The sequence below is a fragment of the Doryrhamphus excisus genome, linkage group LG18, assembly GCF_037039965.1.
Source record: "Doryrhamphus excisus strain RoL-2023G ecotype Guam linkage group LG18, RoL_Dexc_Guam_v1.1, whole genome shotgun sequence".
Lineage (NCBI taxonomy): Eukaryota > Metazoa > Chordata > Actinopteri > Syngnathiformes > Syngnathidae > Doryrhamphus > Doryrhamphus excisus.
In genome coordinates, this window is record NC_136374.1 from 7,570,340 (window position 1) to 7,595,479 (window position 25,140).

The 25,140-nt window shown below is 41.6% G+C and overlaps 2 protein-coding genes across 3 annotated transcripts; both read left to right on the top strand.

Moving 5' to 3' along the window:
- The first annotated feature begins 600 nt into the window (after positions 1–600).
- Positions 601–4,863, top strand: cstf1 (cleavage stimulation factor, 3' pre-RNA, subunit 1). Its single transcript, XM_078798585.1, has 6 exons — positions 601–671; positions 938–1,137; positions 1,219–1,496; positions 2,047–2,244; positions 2,402–2,792; positions 4,316–4,863. The coding sequence occupies exons 2-6, from the start codon at positions 969–971 to the stop codon at positions 4,573–4,575; spliced, it is 1,296 nt and encodes a 431-aa protein (XP_078654711.1). The 5' UTR covers positions 601–671; positions 938–968; the 3' UTR covers positions 4,576–4,863.
- A 722-nt stretch (positions 4,864–5,585) lies between these two features.
- Positions 5,586–23,541, top strand: cass4 (Cas scaffold protein family member 4). Of its 2 annotated transcripts, XM_058054957.2 has the most exons (7): positions 5,586–5,719; positions 7,970–8,257; positions 8,362–8,639; positions 15,040–15,450; positions 18,039–19,295; positions 19,560–19,643; positions 21,982–23,541. In XM_058054957.2, exons 3-7 carry the CDS (start codon positions 8,637–8,639, stop codon positions 22,396–22,398), a joined length of 2,172 nt encoding a protein of 723 aa, XP_057910940.2. In that variant the 5' UTR covers positions 5,586–5,719; positions 7,970–8,257; positions 8,362–8,636; the 3' UTR covers positions 22,399–23,541. The 2 variants fall into 2 exon arrangements, with proteins under 2 accessions (XP_057910940.2, XP_057910939.2); XM_058054956.2 differs by lacking the exon at positions 5,586–5,719 and having other exon boundaries at positions 8,231–8,257; positions 8,350–8,639.
- Positions 23,542–25,140: the final 1,599 nt, after the last annotated feature.

Here is a 25,140-nt window from a genome sequence, read left to right on the forward strand (position 1 = left end):
TGTCATTTGTCGAGCATGAAACACAAACCTCTGACAAGCTGTATTATATTCAATATACAGTATATGTCATTCTGCATGTGTCTATATTTTAGTGACAACCTTTGTAGTCACAAAGCACACATTGCATCACAACATTCTACAGGGCTGTCAATCAAAAAATGCATGTACTATGCAATTATAAAATGTATATATTATTTATGTACTGCATACATGTGCTTATCAATGAATGAGAATATTTTATTTATTTAAAAAAACAAACTTCTAAAAATATAACTTCTATCACCACAGAGAGTGAGATATTATAAGACTGTATTCATTTTTGTAATTTTGTTGAGTATAGTTTACAGCTCATAAAAACTCCAAATTCTGTAAAATATGAAACGTTGAATATTGTAATCTACTGGTGGGCGCCTTAGTCAACAAATAAACTGCAAAAACTTCCTGAGCCTTTAATTGGTCCATTTGTCACAGTTGAACTGATAGGAAATACATTTTGCACTATTTCATTTATTGATATGCGCCTGTAATATTCAGTAAACAATAACCGGCTGTGGCAAAGCTACTGAAGCAATAACACAAATTGACCGATAGGTGGCGGCACCACACAAAATTGTGTCTAGTACGCAGGAAGTAGAAGAAGAAGAAAAGGGGGCGGGAACCACAAGCATCAGGTTAGCATATACAAGAGCATATCATATTTCCGACACGTTAGTGGGGTTCATTCTTTATGTTACTATTTTACAAAAATATTTTTTCGGCCTTTTTTAAGCAGATAAGAGTAGTAGCATACCAAACATTAACTTACTACGGTCGTTTTAGAATTAACCCTGCCGTGTGCCGCCGTGATTCAATAATAGCAACAAAGCTAACTTCATTGGCGGTGCCATCGCTTGACAGAAATAAAAGCAAAGTAACACTTTTTTGTTAGTTATTCAAGTTTTTGGCGTTGCCTTGGTCTGTGACCGAAGATGTATCGACCGAAACCGAGTTTAAAAGACAGGCAGCATCTGTACAGGCTGATCATAAGCCAACTGCTGCACGATGGCTACACCAACGTCGCCAACAGTCTCATCAATGAAGTCAAGCCACAAAGTGTTGTGTCACCATCCGAGCAGCTCATGCAGCTGACTAAAATTGGTAAGTTTGTTCTACAAATCTGCTTTGATCCTTAACGTTTTGTGTGTATGGGAGCAAATAATTCATAATTGACTGCGGCAGGGATGGAGAACGATGACAGCGCTGTTCAGTACGCCATTGGGCGCTCGGACACAGTGGCACCAGGCGTGGGAATTGATCTGGAATTCGATGCAGATGTGCAGACCATGTCTCCAGAGGCGTCCGAGTACGAGACGTGCTACGTGACCTCCCATAAAGGACCTTGTCGGGTTGCAACATACAGTCGTGACGGCCAGCTGATTGCCACCGGCTCTGCTGATGCTTCCATAAAGATACTAGACACGGAGCGCATGCTGGCCAAAAGTGCCATGCCCATTGAGGTACAAGGACCGGCATCATTTGAGGATATTCATTCATTCATTTTCTATGCGAGAGGCGGAGTACACCCTGGACTGGTGGCCAGCCAATCACAGGGCACAAATAGACAAACAACCATTCACACTCACATTCATACATACGAACCTATGGACAATTTGGAGTTGCCAATTAACCTAGCATGTTTTTGGAATGTGGGAGGAATCCGGAGTACCTGGAGAAAACCCACGCACATGAACATGCAAACTCCACACAGAGATGGCCGAGGGTGAACCCTGGTCTCCTGGCTGTGAGGTCTGCGTGCTAACCACTCGACCGCCGTGCCGCCCTTCATTTGAGGATATGTTTACAAAAATTTGCTGTGATTGGCTGGTGACTAGTACAGGGTGAACCCTGCCGTTCGCCGAATTCAGCTGGGATAGGCTCCAGCACAACCCTGTGACCCTAATGAGTATAAGCGATATAGAAAATGGATGGTTGAATGCTCACAGTTTTGTTTGTGTTAGGAATGGAATATTTTCCCAAGACATGACGAAGGCTTGTTGATCCCAACAGGTTATGATGAATGAGACTGCTCAGCAGAACATGGAAAATCACCCGGTGATCCGAACGCTCTACGACCACGTGGACGAGGTCACCTGCCTGGCCTTCCATCCCACCGAGCAGATCCTTGCTTCTGGCTCAAGAGATTACACCCTCAAACTCTTTGACTACTCCAAGCCCTCTGCAAAAAGAGCATTTAAATATGTACAGGTCAGACTTTACAAACCTCTTCAGTCTTTCCCTTAGGTTTGCACACATGCACTCATGTAGCCTAGCTAATGTGTGATGTGACTACTCCTCCACAGTTACCCTATGTGCTTTATTTCCTCGCAAATTGTGTTTTAAAAAAATGCTAATTTTCTTCCAGGAAGCAGAAATGCTGCGCTCCATCTCTTTCCATCCATCTGGAGACTTCCTGCTGGTGGGAACTCAGCACCCGACCCTCCGTTTGTACGACGTCAACACCTTCCAGTGTTTTGTGTCATGTAATCCCCTGGACCAGCACACGGACACCATCAGCGGCGTCAGCTACAACCCCACGGCCAACAGCTACGTCAGCTGCAGCAAGGATGGCAGCATCAAACTGTGGGACGGCGTCTCCAACCGCTGCGTGAGCACCTACGACAAGGCCCACGACGGAGCAGAGGTCTGCTCGGCCATCTTCACCAAGAACTCCAAGTACATCCTTTCCAGCGGGAAGGACTCCGTGGTCAAACTGTGGGAAATCTCCACAGGCCGAACATTGGTCAAATACACAGGTGAAGATGATCATTTCTATTTTCAAGACATGTTTGGATTCACTTTTTTCTTAGTGTGCTTTATGACATTTTCCATTATTTATTAACGTACCCCTGTAGAAAATAGATTCACCAAATCCATTTGTGCTTGTAATGCTTATAGAATCTGTTTTCTGTTGTCGTGGATGTTTAAAAATATGAATATTCTCGGATGGATTACATCAGGGGTGTCCAAAGCTTCCTGGCCTGCACCCACATTGTAGAAATAAAATTCAACAAATGAAGCTAAAACGAACAAAAAGGCATAATGTGATTAAAATGAAAAGGAAAAAAATGGTTAAAACAGCCAAAAAAACACTTTAGAAGTGAAAACTCCACCAGAAAAAGCACAAGACGGCTCCACTCAGCGTCATCTCTGTCGCTGCGCTGGATGCTTTTTCACACGCCAGATCAACCCTTTCCTCCCCCTAATATCCCGATATATATGAAACACTTGCTGTAAAGTTGCTGTAAAAACTTTATAGGCTCTTTCTTATGGAGCGTGAATAGAAGCTAGCAGGGTTAGCTTAGTTTAGCAGAGCATTCTAGTATGTATGTCTGTGTGCCACTCGGGATGTATGCGTGTGTATCACCGCCTGTTATGATGCTCACTGATGCCGTGTCCGTTCTGAGTGAAATAAGGACGAGAGGCACGTTTATGCTTGCTCCCATTCTCAGCATACACAGCACAATACTGGCCTTCAAAATAAGAGCTTTCAAATGATGATCGGTTTGAGGATTTTGTGTGTGCAGAGACTGAGAGACAGACCCCATTAGAAGGGTTGTATCTGTTTCTGAAATCCTGGGCAAAATTGGCCAATGATGTATTACGTCAATAAATTGATTTTTGCATTTAATTAGGGGACATGTTCCCTATCACAAAAGCACACAGTCTGTGCAGGTAAAATAAGTGAAAAAACAACCAAAAAAATGTATATACGAAATATGACAAAAAACAAAACAGATTTCATCGGACCCTAAATGATGTTGACATTCTCCTCCGATTTTCTATTTTGCCACTTTTCACTCACAACAAATCCAGGTTTAATTCCTAAATATGCCTCACACACTTATTAAACACGTATAATTTAATTATAATATAATACTAATGTATAATACATTATATAAAAGCAGTTTATTTAAATTTGTAATAACAGTGACTGTATTATTACGGAACATGCCTCAATACTTATTGTATACATTTAGTATAAAATGTGTAGCTCGATACTAATGAATGATATTGTAAGATGATCCATGAATTTTGCGTCTCACAGCAACTGTGATGCATTAAATATGAAATTGCCTCCTACTGGAAATAAGTTTGGACGTCTTCAACATGGCTTTGAAATGTTTCACCACTAGGTGGCATATATGTGTACCTTGACAGCGTGCTTGAATGTACACAAGTGTTTGAAGGCATGTTCTCTCCACAGGCCACAGAAAGCATTGACATGATGATGTGTATTTTGGGAAGCATCTAAGTGTTTCTGTCGGTGTGTCTGCAGGTGCCGGGCTCAGTGGTCGTCAGATGCATCGCACACAGGGTGTGTTCAACCACACGGAAGATTACGTCCTCCTGCCTGACGAGCGCACAATTAGCCTGTGCTGTTGGGACTCGCGTACTGCCGAGAGGAAGAACCTTTTGTCTTTGGGTCATAACAACATCGTCCGCTGCATTGTCCACTCGCCCACCAATCCTGGTTTCATGACCTGCAGCGATGACTTCAGGGCTCGCTTCTGGTACCGACGTACCACCACAGATTGATGTCCTCCCCTCACAGCAAAATCTTTTCACGTAGAACACGAGTGGCCAAAGTGTGGCCTGCAACTTGTTTTTCATTGGTGTAAAAATACATTTCAACAAGAAAACTACAGCAAAATGGCATAGAGAATCAAAAATGTTTGGACTCTTCTGCTGCCTTTTCTGACAATATTTCACTTCAACTTGACAGGCTGGCATTCATTGATGATTACTGCCTTGCTTTTTTTCTGATATGTTTAACATTTTCACTCCTACACCCTGTTTGTCTAAATAAAACAACTTTTTCACTGTGTCTAAGGTCGACTGCCCCACCGTCTGTTTCAAGATATGATAAACAAAACATGTTCACCATACATGACTTACTGAAGTGGCTTACAGTTGAGGGTGAAGTGGTTGGGATGAGAATCAGCACTTCCAATACATCAATGTTGTGAGAGTGTTAGCGAGCAGACCAGAAGCTGTGATGCACCCACATTTACTGAACATTATTGTTTTTTAAAAAGCGTAGTTAAAATACTGGAAACCTATGTGGGAGAGCACAGGGGGTAAATGGCAAAGTATAGTAATTACCACCTAATGCTTAATTTAATGTTTTTAATAGCAGATATATACAGCACTGGTAAAAAATTAATTATTGATTTATTGTGACAAAGTTAAAAATAAAAAATTACATTTAAAAAGTAAAAAATTAATGATTGATTTTTTATGATGAAGTTGAGAAAATAAGATATTTCTAACGCGGATGCCATCCATCCATTTTGTATACAGTTTATCCTCACTAGGGTCACGGGGTTATGCTGGGGCCTAGGGGCAACACCCTGGACTGGTTGCCAGCCAATCACAGGGCACATACAGACACCACTGTGTTTTTGTGCAATGACAATAAAGGGAGTCTAACTAGGCGGGGTTATCACAAAACGATCACATGACAGCAAATCGTCATTGTTTGCGATGGGACTAATTTCAGTGCAACACCAAACAATTGATCAGCGTAAACAGCCGCATTCATTTGAACAATAAAATAGCTAAAGTTAAACGACATTAATCATCACAAACGTTCGTTTTTGTCCTGTTTTGACTTCATGTCCTAGTTTTATCACTAGGGGAATAATACCTGCATTGTTCACAGTGGATAACGTCAAGTTCGGTAAGGTTTGTGGTGTAAAACTTGGCATTTTATGGAATTATTAATGATAGATGCTGGTCTTTGAGTGTTTTACCCATTCAAATGCTTGTGGTTAGAATTTTCCTGAAATTGGTTTTGCTGAGTTTTAAGCTGGTGTTAGTTTCGTTATGTAGATGTACGTAGAGCAGGGGTGTCCAAACCTTTTGTACAAAGGGCCACATACAAAAAAATAAAATCATAATCAGAGAATGGAAGGGACATGATGGCATGTTGTAATGTAAGAAGTTACTGTTTAGAAACTACATCTCAGCTTTGTGAAATATGAATATATTAATTATATTTGTGAAAAAGTTAATTAATTAGTATCAATTATGTTCTTTGCTCTTTTTCCCCGTCTTTGCTGTTTTTCCAAATGTTTCAACTTTCCTCCTAAATAATCATTGTAAATTATGATATTATAATTTTCTTCCCATAATATTCTCTCGTAATGTTGTAACTGATTCTCCCACATTGTCCTCATAATATTCCGAGTTAAAAAAATTAACATATTTGTTTTCTATGCTCTTGAAATTACATTATTTTACCTCATTATACTATGTGTTTTTTCTCTCAATATTTTGACTTTATTTTCAGAAAATTGCAGCCCCCCCCCCCCCCCCCATCTCTGCCCTTTTTTTCAACTATTTCAACTTTCTTATTCATAATTATAACTTCATCATTTTGGCTTCATTTTGGTAACATTAACTTTTCCACAAACTAATTTTCCAAAAATTAAAACTGCATTTGCTGTTTTGTGTCTCATAATTTCTTAAATATTTAAACTTTATGCTACTAAATGTATTTTATTTATTATTTTTCCTCCTAATGTTACGACATTATTCTCTGTCCCCGAGCTGATGTCTGGCATGGCCATATTGATAGGTGTAGCATGTGTGCAGTGATAACGAATATCCATTATTATTATTATTATTCATATAACAATGTGGGCAGAGCCTCATTGCCCTGGTTACTGGGGTATTTTGGGCCAAAATAACACATAGTTTGTTTGTTTAATTACCGGTAGTATCCTTCAACAAATGAAAGTGTTGTAAGATAAAAACCTGCAGAACCGCTAACCATGATGACTGTGGTTATAGATCCTGCAAGACCACATTTGGTGCTTGAGGAAGTGGTTAGCCGTCAGGAAGTAAGTGTGTTGATGTTAGCATGAGATCAGTGTTTGTGCTTTTAGGAAGTATTCAATCTGATACCCCCCAAAAAAATGCAGAGTTATTATTGCTTTGCCAATACAGATGCCTTTTTACAGATCTTGAATAAGTTTGTCTATAATTTGTTGATTATCTGAATAAAACACAGGACAAAGACTTTAGGCAAACAAAACATTTTCTTATTAGTGTACAAATTTAAATACAGCAACATTAGACAATGTCATAATTTCAACATAATACTATTATTCCCTTTTAGGACATACAATTGAATAAAGGCAAGAGTGCAAAATATGACAAAAAAAGTAAAAACTGTTGCTGACCATCATTCAAATCTGCATCCAACAACTTATTTCCTGACTTCATAAGCAATATACGCAGTTATATTTTCATGTTTAATTAGTTCGAGACCTGACCGTGATACGTACTACATGTTTGTGAAGTAGGCTTCCTTATTCCTTCAGACATGAAATAACACCCCTATAGTCACCTTTACACTTTTATTATCCATTATAGTAGTGTGTATAGTAGTAGAATAGTAGTAGTGTTCTATCAAGGTGTCCAGTTTCTGGGGGAGCTGAGTTTTGGCTCGGTTGAGTTTTAGCTTAGCTAGGATTGCGACTTACAACAGTAGCCCATGTTCGGGAGCATTGTGCCCGTTCTGATGTCATTCAAACTTGCAATAGGGGACTGTTGTTCAAGGGGTCTTGTGTGTCTCACCCAACACCACAGTAACATTACTGACACCTAGTGGCCAGTGTAGAATTTCTACCATCATAATGTCTTTGAGTGCGTCCTGTGAATACTTAGCCATTTTTATTCTTGTAGGCCGTAATCAACCACAAAAGAGCGTTATTTAAGTCATTTGCAACCAAAGATGTATTCAAATGTTATTTTCAACCTGACCACTCTGTGTCAAAAATGCATTTATATGTCTTTTTATCTTTCCACAAGGTGGAAGAAGTGCATTTTACAAGAACTCAGCCTGCAACTTTACTGTAGAAATTCACTGCACAGCAACCAGGAAGTGAAAAGTCACCATCTATTTTCTATTTTCTCTCACTAGAGTGGAGCTGGGTATGCAGGAGCCTATCCCAGCTGTCTTTGGGTGAGAGGCGGAGTACACCTTGGACTGGTGGCCAGCCAATCACAGGGCACATATAGACAAACAACCATTCACACTCACATTCATACCTATGGACAATTTGGAGTCGCCAATTAACCTAGCATGTTTTTGGAATGTGGGAGGAAACCGGAGTACCCGGAGAAAAGCCACAGACGTGCACGGACGAGAACAGAGATGCCCAAGTGGAGGATCGAACCCAGGCCACCATGCGGCCCAGTATATAAATGGGTAAATTTGTGTCAAAGTGAAAGTAATGCTTGAAATGTATCTTTTCACAAAAAGTATTTTTTTATCAATTTCTCCCCTCGTGCCTGACAAAGTTTTCACAACAGGAACAATTGTCAACATTTCAATGATGACTGAAAAAGAGGAAGCAGCTGCAGGAAGAGGCGGGGTTATCCTCTGACCAATGGACATTCAGAAAAGTACTCGACATTCCCCGCCCTCGGTGTTAAAGTGCCGGCCTTCCCTGAGTGGCAGCTCAGACATGATGCTTGTGGGAGCCTGATGAAGGATTCAGTCTACTTTTCACACACACATTGTTGGAAAACACACACACACACTGTGGACACGCGTGCGTGGCGGCACTGGACAACTGCAAGCAAACATGGTGAGTCCTGCTCTCTGTTACACACGACATTGGAATGAAGGCTTTGAAGCTTGCATAGTTGCTTATAATTTGGATTTCACTGTGACTTGTAACTTGAGAAATACAGTACTTATACACAAACCTACTGCAGGCTACCTACCCACTCATCCTCAATTACAGACAACATTACAATGGGAAAGGTTAGAAACACAAGAAGATGATCATTTAGTTCATTTTTTTTTTAGTTCATTTTTTAAACTACAGAGGTTCAACTTTGTGTTTCTCTGTAGCCTTTAATTCAAAACTTTGGTTGTTTGATTTTCTTCTTTGGCTATATAATTCCTCCATTTTGGCAGTCAAATTCATTCATTCATTCAGCAAAGCTTAAAAATATCTTCCATGCATTTGCCTTGCTGCAAAACAGCCATTACTGTAAAAAAAAAAAAAACAACAAAAAAAAACAACTTTTCCTCTCTATAGAAGTACAGCTGTGACATGCATCTTTCAGCTCATACAGGGATGAGGCGATGTGGACGATCCCTCCAGGGGACATAGATTTTTTTCATGCCCCTAATTTAAACAACTATTGGGAAATTGATAATGTCTATATATATTTCTGTTCTGTTCAGACTGAATTTGAATTGAAACTGAAACCAGATAAATGCAACAAAATTGGGAGCATTGAACCATACAGGCGTATTAAAGAGTCAAACTCCATGTTGAATGCAATAAATATGTACATGTTCATCACTGGTGTACATAGAGTGGTGTGAAAAAGTATTGCATTTGTCACACTTAAATGTTTCAGATCATTAAACTAATTGAAATATTTCCCAATGACAACACAACTGCACACACAGTGCAGTGTTTTAAGTGAAACGTTTTATTATTAAGGGTGGAAAAAAATCTAAACCAATATGGCCCTGTGTGAAAAAGTGGATTGCCCCTCAGTTAAAACATAACTGATCTTAATTGAGATCTATCAGTGTGGAAAAGGTGATAAAGCAATTTCCAAAGCTTTGGGACTGCAGCACACCACAGTGAGAGCAATTATCAACAAATAGCGAAAACAGTAAGTGTCCAGCCAACAAAAATTACTTCAAGAGCACAGTGACGACTCATCCAAAAGGGCACAAAAGACCCAACAGCAACACCCAAAGAGCTGCAGGCCTCACATCAGTTAAGGTTGGCGTTCGTGACTAAAACATACGGAAAACACTGACGAAAACTACTAAACAAAAAGAACATTATTGCTCATCTCAGTTTTGCCAGAAATGTCCTGAAGGAGAATGTCCGGCCATCTGTTTGTGACCTCAAACTGAAACCAACTTGGGTTCTGCAGCAGGACAATGATCCAAAACACACGAGCGAGTCCACCTCTGAATGGCTGAAGATAAACAAAATGAAGACTTTGGGGGCGGCACGGCAGTCGAGTGGTTAGCGCGCAGACCTCATAGCTCGGAGACCAGCGTTCGATTCGGCCTCGGCCACCTCTGTGTGGCGTTTGCATGTTCTCCCCGTGCATGCGTGGGTTTTCTCCGGGTAATTGGCGACTCCAAATTGTCCATAGATATGAATGTGAGTGTGAATGGTTGTTTGTCTATATGTGCCCTGTGATTGGCTGGCCACCAGTCCAGAGTGTACCCCGCCTCTCGCCCGAAGACAGCTGGGATAGGCTCCAGCACCCCCGCGAGAAGATGAATGAATGAATGTAGACTTTGGAGTGGCCTAGTCAAAGTACTGACCTGAATCCTATTGAGATGCTGTGGCAAGACCTTAAAAAGGTGCTTCATGCTGGAAAAGCCTCCAATGTGGCTGAATGACAACAATTCTGCAAAGACGAGGGGCCAAAATTTCTCCCAAGCGCTGACTCATTGCAAGTTATCACAAATGCTTGATTGCGGCTAAGGGTGGTCCAAACAGTTATTAGGTTTAGGGGGCATTCACTTTTTCATATCAGGGCCATTTTTTTCTCCCTTAATACATAGTACATAATACAAACTGCAAACTATGTCATTAAATGAATATTTTGAGATTTTTTTCAGTTCTGCTGAATGTTGAACAAAGTTAAGTTAATTAATAAATCATAAATATGTGTAAAAACTTCTTACTGTCAAGAAATTTCATAGATCAACTTTAAGTCAAAGACATTTTGGGACACCATAACATACTGTAATCATTGAATGGGACCAGTCGGATAGAAAATACCGGGTTAAAAATATAATAAAAGTATTTTTGCTCACCGTGTGACTTTTACATCAGCAGTGCAGACAATATTGAAGCTAACATGTAAAACACATCAGTCATGAACACACTTCCTGTGACAAAAGGCAGAAGATATGAGTGAGGAAGTGTGAGTCCAGGCAACAAGATCAGTTCATTCTACGTAATCGTGAGCCTGCATCATGTCAGCACAGAACTGGAACATGTGTGGCAAGCAATTTTACATGCCGTAGGTCCTTGTTGTCGTACTCGTCTGGTGCCAGGGCAGAATTACACAAGGACTTCAATCCATCTATCGTTCTATCAAACATTATTTGTACAGCAATCCCTTGTTGTTAACTGGTTACTGCGATAAATGAATTTCTGCCAAATAGGATTCCTGATTGATAAATTGGAATATCTTGTTAGAACCTTCGGGACTTTTTTTACATTAGGTCCTCTAGACATGAAATAACACTCCACTGTCATCTTCACGGTCTTATTACCCAACATAGTAGACATGACAAGTTAAGACATAAATAAGACTTGTAAATGTGTTCCGATGCTAGCGGAGATGAGCAAGACACGCACAGGAAGTGAAACAGGAGGTTTTAGTTCGGTGTGTGTTATGGCCGCAACAGTTGCCCTTGTTAGGAATGACTTTTATGAGATCATTCAAACCTGCAAAAAAGCCTGTTGTTCTGGCAATCAAGTCTGGTGCTTGTGTGTCTCACCCAACATTACAGAAACATTATTATTACAGTGAGGGACCAGTGTAAAATAGTGCATGCTGTTTCTTCACATGGTCTTTGAATGCGTCTTGTGAATGCCTTGTTTGTATTTTACTTCATTTAGCCATTTTCTATTTTAAAAAGTATGTAAAATTGACTTGACTATGCATGTTTTTAATACCATGATACAACATGATTTAGTCATTTATTTTCGAAAATATATTAATGAAGCCATGAGTGAAGTCGCAAAAAAACAGGCACAATAATCCCAAATACACAACACACATAAACATCTAATTTACATCTTACATTTCTTTCTTTCTGTTAATGTGTCTACATTTTTGGGTAATATCAGTGTAAGGGTGACTATAAGTGTGTTATTTCATGTGTAGAGGGCTCCATTACTGTTTAAACCTGTATTTAGACTGTTGTAAACAGGTTTTCTACACGCTAACTACAAAAATATTCTATTTATAAATAAGAAATCCTAGTTGGTGGAAATGCAATTATCGCAGTCAGGGCTGGAGCCGATTAAAAGGAACCTATTATGCTCATATTTCACCTTTATATCGAGTTGTCGATCGGTCTGTTTTTATTAATTCCACCCACAACCCGCTTTCAAGCACACCCACTCCACTGTGATTGGTCACCCTCCCAAGCACTCCTAAGAACTTCCAGACTACTGCTGAACCCCACTTTCTAATTTTGTGGGTACAGGAGTTGAAAATAAACGAATAAAGCTTTTGAAGAGCCAATTGAAAAGTGGTTAGGAACTACTGACTGGAGACCCCTGACTTACTGTGTAAGTATGAACCTGTGATGCCACAAACAGCCAGTGTAAGAAAAAGCTCTCTGAAAGTGAGCATTCGGAGCCATCCCAAACTTCTTTTAGGGTTCACTTCCAAATGCGCAAACCTCATTATCTGAAACTTTGGCATGGTTTAACAGGAGAATACAACATTCTAACTATATTTATAGGTCAGAAAAGTGGAAAAAGCATAATAGGTCCCCTTTAACCGTGATAAACACAGGGTTACTGTACTTTCTTAAAGGGACAGGATTCAATTGTCTGTTTCATGGACACAACTGCTCTATGGGGGTTGCAATGCTTGCTGATTGGTAGCATGAAATACTTATTTAACTCAAATGTATGACAAATTAATTAATTTATAACTTTTATGTTTTACATTTTGCAATCTGTGTTTTGTTAATGTAAATCTAACATGAAAATGATGTACTCTTCATATCTTTGTAAGGGGGTAAAGTGGGAAAAAGTATCATGATACTGTAGATGCGTTTCTGCTTTAAAGGCGTATTTTTATTGTATGTTTTTAGAATGGTTTTCCATATTTGGTTCCGATTGTGGACACAGTTTAAATAGAAATCTTTTCTTTTGCAAGTAGGATGAAGGCGAGGACAGCTGTTGAGTGCTGAGGGCCAGTTGTCAGACACAAGCAGGCGTGTGCAGGAATCCTAAATAGTCACAGCTGAATCACACACACACATGGACAAGGCAAAAAGGCTGCTGGTTGCAGACCTCAAAAGATATCGTCATACGACAGTGAAATCATACGAAACAAAATCTTATGGCTAAACACAAATGTAATGACAACACAGTCGCCATGAATGCTTCTGTCATTTGAGCCCACATGGTTCACTTGCATGACTGTTGCATGACCCAGAGAACATGTGTGTGTGTGTTAAAGGGGCATCGTGTGCTGCTACATCCAATGGATGCAAACAGGTGCTGTGTATTGCTCTGATGTGAAAGGGCCCATTGTTTTAGAGCAGTGGTGTTCATAGTGTGGCTCGGAGGCCGTGTGCGGTCACAGCTTGTTTTTTGTTGGCCTGAGGGAAACATTAAGAATACAATGGGAGGACGATAAAAATGATAATATTAAAACAGTTCAATGATTGAAATGTCAACAGTGACTGGTAGCCATGGACTCAAAGGCTTGGTCATTGTTTTGTTGATGTGGCACAACAAACGTTGATCAGGCGACCTTAGACCATGAAACATCCGGTTGATATAAATCATAAATACTGAGCAGTATTTTCAGCTGGATCCTGTAGCTCACAGGGTAATTTTACTGGACTTTGTCAGCAGCCTGGCAGCATCATTTTGCACAAAGTGCTGGCCATGCGCTTAGATTTCACTCAGACAGGAAAGCAAGGGATTACAATCATGACATCCAGAGCAGACAAATGCATTTATTGTCCTCTCTATCTCAGAGTGAGATCATATTTAGCATTTTTGCATTTTTGAAAGATGCCGACTGATCAAAAATATCCCCAGGTTTTTTAGGCTAGGATACAGTTGACCTCATTTTGGAACCACTCTTGGTTAGGGTTGGGTATCATTCATTCATTCATTTTCTACCGCTTATCCTCACGAGCGTCGCGCGGGTGCTTTAGCCTATCCCAGCTGTCTTTGGGTGAGAGACAGGGTACACCCTGGACTGGTCGCCAGCCAATCACAGGGCACATATAGACAAACAACCATTCACACTCACATTCATACCTATGGACAATTTGGAGTCGCCAATTAACCTAGCATGTTTTTGGAATGTGGGAGGAAACCGGAGACCCTGGAGAAAACCCACGCATGCACGGGGAGAACATGCAAACTCCACACAGAGATGGCCGATGGTAGAATCGAACTCGGGTTTCCTAACTGTGTGCCCTGCGCGTTAACCACTCTAACTCCATGCAGCCGGGTATGATTTTGATATTATTAGATACCATTGCCAAATCGGTCCTTTTGAAGCAGTGCTAGTGCTTAAATGGTGCCTGAGCCAGCACCCTGGACTGGTGGCCAGCCAATCACATGGCACATATAGACAAACAACCATTCACACTCACATTCATACCTATGGACAATTTGGAATCGATAAATTAATTAATAAACCATGCTGTTTTATGGTTGAATACAGCTTATTATTAGTCAAAAAGATAACAACTTACAGTAAGGTACACAAAATTACAGTAGTTAAGGAAGGACGAACATACTTAACCCTAACCACTACTCATTATTTCCTCATTTGTGCCTTAGTTATTAGGTATTGATTAGTTCCTCAGTAAGTACTATAGATGTATGTGCCTTGGTCATTAGTTATTGATCAGTTCCTCAGTAACGACTATAGATTTATGTGCCTCAGTTCTTATTTCATCAGTAAGTGCTGTATTTTTGCATACCTTATTGTACAGTTATCTTCAGTTTTGTCAGCATTTAACTTGAAAAAAATGGTGGCCATCAATTCCCTCAATAAACATGAAGTCAGCAACAAAGTAAAAAGTGAGGTAATGGTTAAAAATGTGATTGAGCCTGTCGGTGACAAGTCAAATGAGTAATTTTAGCAACAAGAGGAACTACAGTTAAAGTGGCTTTCATCAGCCAAACACAGCAGTGCCAACTCAACACTCAACATATTTTTTTCCATCAGGAATGTTTCATTTGTATTCACATCTGTTCTTGTTTCTTATTCCAGAACAAACTTGCCAAGGCTCTTTATGACAACACGGCAGAGTGTGCAGAGGAGCTGGCCTTCAGGAAAGGAGACATTCTATCAGTGATGGACCAAAACCTTGCTGACACCAGCGGATGGTGGATGTGTTCTTTGTACGGCAAGCGGGGGCTCGCCCCGGCCAACAGACTGCAGCTCATACCAGTCATTGAAAGCACCGCGGGTTCCAGAAGCCATTACACAGACAAAAACAAGTTCTGTAATCCTGAAAGTGACGACAGTGTGCTGAATATCTACCAGATCCCAAGTCTGCCTCCAAACGGACAAATCAACACCATCTACAAGATCCCGTCCAATTGCTTGTCAGCTTCAGTAACACCGAACCGTGTGGCTCTTCAGCAAAATACAAATACACAAGCCAAGGAAGAAAATAAGGTATTTTTGGAAATTCTTTCCTTTTAAATGTCTACGGTAGCTCCACTCAGAGTTGGGCCTTCTCCTGTCAGGAAGTGTTAAATCTCATGATTAAAAGGAGAAATACAACACTCGGGGCCAAGGGCCTCTCCATGGAGACAAATATGCAACACTGGGGTCTTAATGGCTCTGTAAAATCACAGACTTCAGACATTTTTAAAAGCAAACAGCAGTTCATGCTGACAGGGACCCCAGGAAGCACAAGTTCTTTATAGAGGCTTGCCAATGGAGCATTAGCCTAGTGAGAAAAACCCACATGTTCTCCATTTCCTCTCTTGCTCCAGGTAGTCCTGATCGCGCCTCCTATTCATTCATTCATTATATTCATTCAGCATGATGGCTTCTGCAACTTCCCCAGTGTAAATACTGCCCAGATGCCACATGTTATTTACTTTTACCTTCATTATGTTTATGGACAGGGCGGCACGGGGTTCGAGTGGTTAGCGCACAGACCTCACAGCTAGGAGACCAGGGTTCAATTCCTCGGCCATCTCTTTGTGGAGTTTGCATGTTCTCCCCGTGCATGCGTGGGTTTTCTCCGGGTACTCCGGTTTCCTCCCACATTCCAAAAACATGCTAGGTTAATTGGCGACTCCAAATTGTCCATAGGTATGAATGTGAGTGTGATTGGTTGTTTGTCTATATGTGCCCTGTGATTGGCTGGCGACCAGTCCAGGGTGTACCCCGCCTCTCGCCCCAAGACAGCTGGGATAGGCTCCAGCACCCCCAGCGACCCTTGTGAGGAAAAAGCGGTAGAAAATGAATGAATGAATGTTTATGGATATAATTTCTAGGTGCAAGGCGTCAAGGCAGTCCAGTTCAGGGTCCTTAGGATCTTGTCTTTGCTATTTACAGACGATGTGGTCCTGATGGCCTCATCAGGCTGTGACCTACAGCGTTAGCTGAGTGTGAAGTTTCTGGGATGAGACTCAGCACCTCCAAATCCGAGGTCATGGTTCTCAGTCGGAAAAGGGTTGATTGCACCCTCCAGGTTGGGAAATTATGTCCTGCCCCAGGTGGAGGAGTTCAAGTATCTTAGGGTCTTCTTCACTAGTGAGGGAAGGTTAGAGAGTAATGTCAACAGGCGGATCTGCGCAGTGTCGGCAGTAATGTGGTCGCTGTTCTGGACCGTTGCCATGAAGAGAGAACTGAGCAAGAAGGCAAAGCTCTCTATTTACCAGTTGATCTGATGTTCCCACCCTCACCTATTGTCAAGGCAGGACGTGGGAAGGAGGACCCAAAGGTAGAATTGGCAGGCACTACACGTGGTAAGGTTCTACACAAGGGTGAGGGTCAGTACACAGGGAGTCAGTCCAATAAGGCAAAGGTATCCAAGAGCGGCAGGCAGAAGGAGAGGTCGAAAGGCAGGCAAGGGTCGAAAACCAGGCGAGGCGAAAACAAGGAATGCTAGAACGAGACATGAGAGTACAACGAACTTGCACCAGACAGGAGGAATCTGAGGCAATAAATAGTAGGCCGGAAATCAGGTGATGAGGGACACCTGAACACAATCAGGCAGGAGGCGGGGTCTCCAAGGTGAAGGCAGGGTAGGCAATGACAGGCATGACACCTTTGGGCTTTGACCGAAAGAACAATAAGTTGAACAATAAGTTTCCTCCGTAGGGTAGCTGGACTCACCCTAAGAGATAGGGTGAGGAGCTCAGTCACCCGGGAGGGGTTCAGAGTAGAGCCGCTGCTCCTTAACATCGAGACGACCCAGTTGAGGTGGCTTGGACATCTTAGTCTGGATGCCTCTTGGACTAGGGGTTCCAGGTATGCCTTGCCAAGAGAAGGACTCAGACCTAGGACACACTGGAGGGTTCATGTCACACAGCTGGCCTGGGAACGCCACGGTGTCTGTGGAAGAGGTGGCCCGGGGACTGGGAAGTCTGAGGTTTCCTACTGAGACTGTTGTCCCCGCAATCCCGAACCCGGATAAGCAAAGGAAAATGGATGGATGGAGTTGGACACACACTTGCGTCATATTGTACACTAACCAGAGAATGAAAACTGAGGCAAAATCGTGGTGTACATTTTTTACATTAACTGAAAAACACACTGGCGACTCCAAATTGTCCATAGGTATGAATGTGAGTGTGAATGGTTGTTTGTCATTATGTGCCCTGTGATTGGCTGGCAACCAGTCCAGGGTGTACCCCGGATCTTGCCTGAAGACAGCTGGGATAGGCTCCAGCATGCCCACGACCCTTGTGAGAATAAACGGTAGAAAATGAATGAATGAATGAAAATTACACTAACTGGGGCGCATGTCAACCAAGGTTCCACAGTGTATGGACTTTCATTGGGGAAAATAAGTATTGGATGTGATTTTTGTACGTGTACCCCTTTACAAAATGGGAACACTGCATCATTTTTCTGGGTACTTTTATGTACTACTGTACATGTATCGTTATGTCCTTAGTATCACCACATATTGAATTTTGATCGGCAAATGTGTTCCCCCAATTGTTCAAACATTTTATTTTAAGGATATTTGTGTGTTTGCTTACTAAAAGTGTAAATCTTGTCAACTTTATTCTTGTAAACAGATGTATGAATCACCACCATCCTTGCATCGGGACAGGAAATGCGACATCCCTGCACCTTCAGTCACTGAAGCCCAACATAAAGTCGTCAGTGGATACAGCACTCTTCCCAATCCCGGCAAGGCTGACTGGATTTATGATATACCAGCGGGTACTGACAAACAAGGCCAACCCCAGAGCAACTATAATACAATTCCATCCAAATGTGTTGGCAGCCAGCTCTATGACACTCTTCCATTGCATGCTTGTCCAAATAGAAGGCTGAGCTCAAACCATTTGCTTTACGATATACCAAAACCCTGTTTTCTTGGCTACGCAAGTCCACCCAAGTTACTGCCAAGAGTCCCAATTTATGACATGCTGCCAACTCAAAGGCTTAGCGAGAACGTTCCACTTCACAAGGATTTGCAAGTTGTCAGTGATCCTTTTAGTGATCATTTACCTCTGGAGTGTCGGGGTGACTCAAGCATTGGGCATGACTTCGCAAAGGTGCACCTTTTCAGGGTGACGTGTACATCTTTCCGAAGCCGTAAAGGAAGTGGGGAGGACAAAGAGCGAGGTAAAAGCGTATGTCTCTCTGCAGTTGAGAGTCAAAGAATCAGCACGGCATCCAACTCCTCAAGCAGCTCTTGTGACTCTCTGAGCTCATCTTCTCTGGAGCCTTTAAGAGAAGTGACACTGGGACAGGACGAGGCCTGTCGCACACTACTGGACCTGCAGGAGTCCATTTGCCAGGCTGTTCCCAAGCTCATGGAGTTTGTCAGCAGTCGCTGGAGGAACAAAGAACATCTGGAGAAGCACCTCCAGGAAATACAAGTTGCGGCAGAAGGAATTGCATGTTCTGTGACGTGCTTTCTGCATTTTGCCAGTGACATTAAGGGAAATGCACAACATTTGAAAGACGCCAACCTTCAGGCAAGACTCTGGAAACAAGTGGCAGTAGTAGAGGATTCAGCAGAGATCTTGCAACAAACGCTGAGCGGTCTCAACTTGGCCGGTTGGCCCCTTGACACACTCTGTCAGGATCCAGGGAAAGTCCAGACGCTTGATCAACTGGAGCGCTTTGTTATGGTGGCCCGTACCGTGCCAGAAGATGTCAGGCGCCTGGTGTCCATTGTAATTGCCAACGGCAAGTTGTTGTTCAAAGTCGCTCCTGATCCAGTGGTTGGTAAAAACACAAATAAGAGCGAAGCAAAGAAAATTATGGATGGGTGTCTTGGAGACTTGGCAGAGGACGACAATGACTACGTGGAACTACAGGTGAAACCTTTTAATGTGTTTTTCCTTCACAAGAATACACTTTTGGATTAGAACAGTGGGGGAAAAAGTATTTGAGCCTCTGCTGATTAATCATTAATGTGCACCGTGTGGGAAATCAGCTGTACTGAACCAAATGTTCCTTACTGACAAATCCAATTACCACTTCATGTATCCTCGGTCCTCTAGCCAACAGTAATAGTCTATCTTACATCAGAAGCTGTAATTACTGTAAGAATTCATGACAGTTATTTAACTTTTTTACAGATGAAAAATGATGTTGAAAAGCAAGGAAAAGAACATCACACGAAACCAGAAAAGAATGCCACGCTAGCGACTACCACGATACAAGTGAGTATCCAAATGATATGTTGGAATAAATAGATAAATAGATCTATTAGATCCCATCAGTCATCCAGCTCATGGCAGACCCAACCATGATAAGCAAATGTCCACAAAGTAGGAGTCCTTATTCATAAATGAAATATTTTTGTAGAAGGACTGATAGAAAACCTGTTTACGACATTCTCAATACACTTTCTAACGTTATTAGAGCCCTCTAGACATGACATAACACCTCTTTGACTCCTATTACCCAATATATGCCATTTTAGATATAAATAAAGATGACACCGTGAGTCGGATTGTTACATCGAGTAATGACCTCCTGCAATTTCCGGTGGGTGGACAAGCTTGTTGTGAATTCTCCTGCCGGAGATAGAGCTAGCGCTCCCTCACTAACTCGCAAGCAGCCCGGTGTGTAAAGTAAATAAAAGTAGAAATGTATTTATATAGCACCTTTCACAGACAGGAGGTCACAAAGTGCTTCACAAACCAAATACAAATTTGAACAGTAAAAACAATGCATACACAGTTAAAAGAGCCTAAAAATAAAACAACAGTGGATATATCAGCCCAATCAGAAAGCCTTACAGAATAAAAACTATTTAAGTTGGGTTTTAAAAACATCAACAGAGTCTAAGAAACACAGAGAGAGAGGAAGATCATTCCAAAGCCTAGGAGCAACACAGCCTGGAAAGATCGGTCCCCTCTGGTCCGGATACGGGTACGTGGACCTTTCAGTAGGTTCTGGTCCAGAGACCCGAGTGATCAAGCAGGGGTGTAGGGTAGGATCAGGTCACCAATATAACAAGGAGCCTGACCATGCAGTGCTCTAAAAGTTAGGACAAAAATTTTAAAATCTTTCCGATAAGACACTGGCAGCCGATGAAGAGTTTTTAAAATAGGCGATATATGCGTCCTCCTATTTGTGCCAGTCAAAATCCTTGCTGCAGAATTTTGCACCAATTGTAGGCGAGACATTTCTTTCTTACCTAGGCAAGAAAAAATACTATTGCAATAGTCTAATTGTGAAGACATAAAGACATGAATGATTAGCTCCAAATCATCGTACGACACCATATTTCTGACTTTGAAATATTTCTTATTTCAATTTCTCGTCACTTGTTTGCAATGCTGCTCTAGTGACATGTCCCTGTCAAAGATAACAACCAAATTTCTGAATGATGTCCTGGATGACTGGCCCAAGTCACCCAAGTACTGCTTAATACTTGGGATTGAGTCATCAGGAGCAAAATGAGAGTCTCTGTTTTGTTTATGTTTAGCTGCAGGCAGTTAGCACTCAACCAGTTCTTGATGTCCACTAATCAGCTTTTCAGGGAGTCTAACTTGTAAAATTCAGATAGCTTTAGCTAATAGCTTTAGCTTTAAATTCAGTTTCAAAGCTGGATGTCATCAGCATATAAATGATAATGTCACGGGGCAGCTTGAGAGTTGTAAGGTTCGACCCCCGGGATGCAGAGATTAGGACCCAAATGCAGGTAAAAAATGTATTTATTTTCGCTATGCAGCAGGATGGCGCACTAGCACGGCAAAACTCAACACAAGACAATGAACCGACAAAGGAAGGAGCGCGCACCTGGACTAAATAGGCAACAGAAAATAGGAAACAGGTGCAGGAGATAATTGAAATGAAGGGAAAACAGAACAGAGCAACAGAGGAAGTGAATACCAAAATAAGGGCACGAACGAGGAACAGAGGAAAAGACGAAAACTAAGAAGGTTGTCACGGTCGGGCTTCACCCCCCTTGTGACAGATAAGAAATATCACGTAACCTTTAGATGATCGTTCCCAAAGGACGCAAACAGGGCAGGCCCCAGAACAGAACCCTGGGGGACTCCACACAGCAGTTTTGCTGAGTCAGACTATACTTGGTTCACTGTGACGCTAAAACTACAACCAGGTAGATGTGAAGCAAATCAAGGACTGACCCTGACAGACCTACTTGATGTCCCAACCTTCCCAACAAAAGCGACGACAAATCCAGAAGGACCAAAACAGTACATTTCCCTGAATCGGCAGACATCAAAATATCACTTGACACTTTCAATAAAGCAGAAATTTACGGAAACCAGATTGAAAAACCTCATGGATGTTACATCGGTCAAGATAGGAAGACAGCTGCTCTCTACGATTTTAGACAAAAACGGGAGCTTGGAAAAAAACTATTAGTAGTAGTTCAGAAGCATAGGAGATGTCATGAAATTAGAACATGGCCAACTGGAAATGAGATGAGTGAAACTCCAAGGTATTAATTAGTTGTAGAGTCAAGAATCATTAGCATCGCCTAGCATTTTTCTAATTCTTTGTCTTATTGTTTTTTCTTAGGCCGACAAACAACAGTCCTCTAAATCTTGTCACGCAAATACAGAAGAACGTCGTCCATCTTCCATGTCGGAACACTGCCGCCTCTACTTTGGTGCTCTTCAAAAGGCAATCGCGGTTTTTATAGGAAGCCTCCAGGCTGGCCAACCACCAGAAAAGTTCATCTCGCAAAGCAAACTCGTGATCATGGTGGGCCAGAGGCTTGTGGACACCCTGTGCAAGGAAGCGCACAGCGGAGGGTCCAGTCCGAGCCTCCTGGGTAAGAGCAACCATCTGTGTGCTCTTCTCAAGCAGCTGGCTGTAGGCACCAAGAGGGCGGCCTTGCACTTCCCAGACGAGCAAGCTCTACATGAGCTTCAACAGTTTGCAAAGGAGCTTTCTCACAGGGCACAACACTTTCGAATAACATTTGAGCTTTGAGATACTTTCCAGACTGGACACGGCATGTTGACCATGGGGGTATTGTTCATGTTTTTATTTACTGTTGGATCTTGAGGAGGTTCTTCTATGTAGAATACTAGAAGATGAAATAGGAGCGAGACAAATACATTTTAGAGTAAGCAGTTTATTGCAAACAGGTATGAAAGTGAACTATGCAAAGGTTTAAGACCATCATAGCTAAACAAAAAAAAAAACTGAAATCCCCCCAAAACTGGAAATAAAATGTTCCAAAAAGAATTAAGTAATGGCTTAATAATCATTTCATAAGTGGGTTTGGGCATGCTTGATGCCAGTGTTTCCAGGAGGCTAGTGGGAATGTTGCTCCAGGTGGTGAAGATGGCTTCATGGAGGGCATGTCCTGTCTGGAACTGATGTCCATTTTTGTAAACGTTCCTTGCCATTCATCCCTAAATGTTGGATTTAGATCAGGGGATCATGCAGGATGGTCCATAAGAGTGAGGTTATTCCTCTGGAAGATGTCCTTCTTTTGGCAGGCATTGTGAACTGCAGCCATGTCCAATTATTACTACACAGACGAGGGCCTTCAGTCATGAGGGATGCCCCTTGCAACAACTCCACATAGCCAGTTGCTGTTTGACGCCCCTGCACAACTTGAAGCTCCAAAAAGTGAAGTTACATTTTTTGGGCTATCATTTGACTTTGTTCTTCCATAACTCTCAGTATCTTTGAAGAAGTTTCACATGACTGTCTTACTGTGTCCAATCTCAGTAGCAATGACACGGTGTAGGAAGCCTTGCTTATGCAGCTCAACAATGCGACCGCGTTCAAAGAGAGAAAGCTTTTCTGCCATCAAGTGATCATGGCGATTCCCATTTTTGCCAAGATGTTGGCTTTTAAAGGCTTCAGCCTTAGACTTCTGATCATCTTCACTTGGAACCTACTTAAGGTCCATCAGTGCACAAGGGAAATTCTTGCAATCTACAGGTCTTAAAGGGGACCTATTATGCTTTTTCCACTTTTCTGACCTATAAATGTAGTTAGTGTTGTATTCTCTTGTTAAACGATGCCAAAGTTTCAGATAATGAGTTTGTGCTTTTGGAAGTGAACCCTGAAAGAAGTTTGGGATGGCTCAAAACGCTCAGTTTCAAAAGGCGTGGTAAAACTGCCCCTTAGTGATGTCACGGAGGGGTGGACTTCCTTATATGGTTCATAGTTAGTAAGCACTGTGGGCATGTGACCAATCACAGCTGTGAGTGCAATAAATTAAAACAGATCACAGAAAGCACAACTCAAAGGAAATACAACGGGAACAGGTGCAGATTCTGGAAAATCTAAAACGTTTTCTTTGCGTGTTATTGTGTGTAGCTGCTCTATAGGAGACCACAATTCAATACAAAAGGTTGAAAAATGTATAAACTTCCACAATTCTCACATTTCACAGCCGATTCAAACCATTCCAACATAAAGCATTCAACTCATTCAAAACATTCACACTAACATTTTTTTTACAAATTCACATTTTCCCAAAATTCAACATTTTCCATAACACAAATTCCCTTCCTGAGCTGGTAAGCATGCTGGTAAGCCTCACAGTCCTGTGACTGAGGAGGTACGCCGGCTTCCTCTCACATTCTAAGAACATGCATGTTATGTTAGCAGTTAGCATTGCAGTGTAAATTGTCCATAGGTGTGAATGTGAGTGTGCATGGTTGTTTGCATATACTGTATGTGTCCTGTGATTGGCTGGGGATCAGTCTAGGGTGTGCCCCACCCCTTAGATAGGCTCCAGCCCACCCGTGACCCCAATGAGAACCTGAAGGATGGATTAATAATTCTTTATACTTCACATTTCTCAATTGATTCAAACTATTCCAACATCAAAACATTCAAGCTTTCTATTTTACACACCCAAAAAAATGTTTCCCGGAAGTCTGGATTTTCTGGTTGAAAAATTCTCATTGAAATTACAAATATTTATTGTGTCTTTTGTGTAGTGTCCCTGAATGCAGCGGCAACTTGTGTCCGAGGAGTTGTGTGATGCACCTGAATGCACCATTTTAGAAAAAGCGGGAGCATCAATGATCATGCTTGTTGAGTATAAAGTGTCCATTATCTGACTGGAATCTTTCCATGGTGTCCCAACTCTAAAACAACCATTACTTCCTTCTTAAATGAAACACTCTTAATGCACAATGTCATCATTCTAAGGTACTTAGTATTTGTTGATATGATGCACACAGAGCAAGGAACAACTTGCTGATCTGTCTCCTTCCTGCTGCCATCTCCTGTACTGTGAGGTGTTCAGGCGCACTTGTAATTTTGAGTGTTAGGTGCCAATTGTTTTTTTTATTTTTATTCATGTACCCCCTATGGAAATTGGCGTACGCCACTTGGAGAACCACCGACCTAAAACAACAACCTGTAGTGGTCACGAGTGAAGATATTGCTATCTACTTTTCCTAAAGACTTCATCAACAAAAGTACAATGGCTACAATGGCTGTCCCAATACTTTTGGAGGCATTATGATAAACATATTCTTGCCTAGATCTCAATAGGCTGATCATATTTTTGTTATGAATGTTGTTAGATCACAGGAATGTGGGAAAGGCTGTTCCCAAATAACATAACATTACAATACTGTACTCAGCCAAATATCCCATTTATGTTTTGATAGGATATGTTTGCCTTGGGTGCTTATATTCATTTGATGGGCCTATCATACTGCAGCAGTTCCAAATCTTACATAAAATATGCCGGAC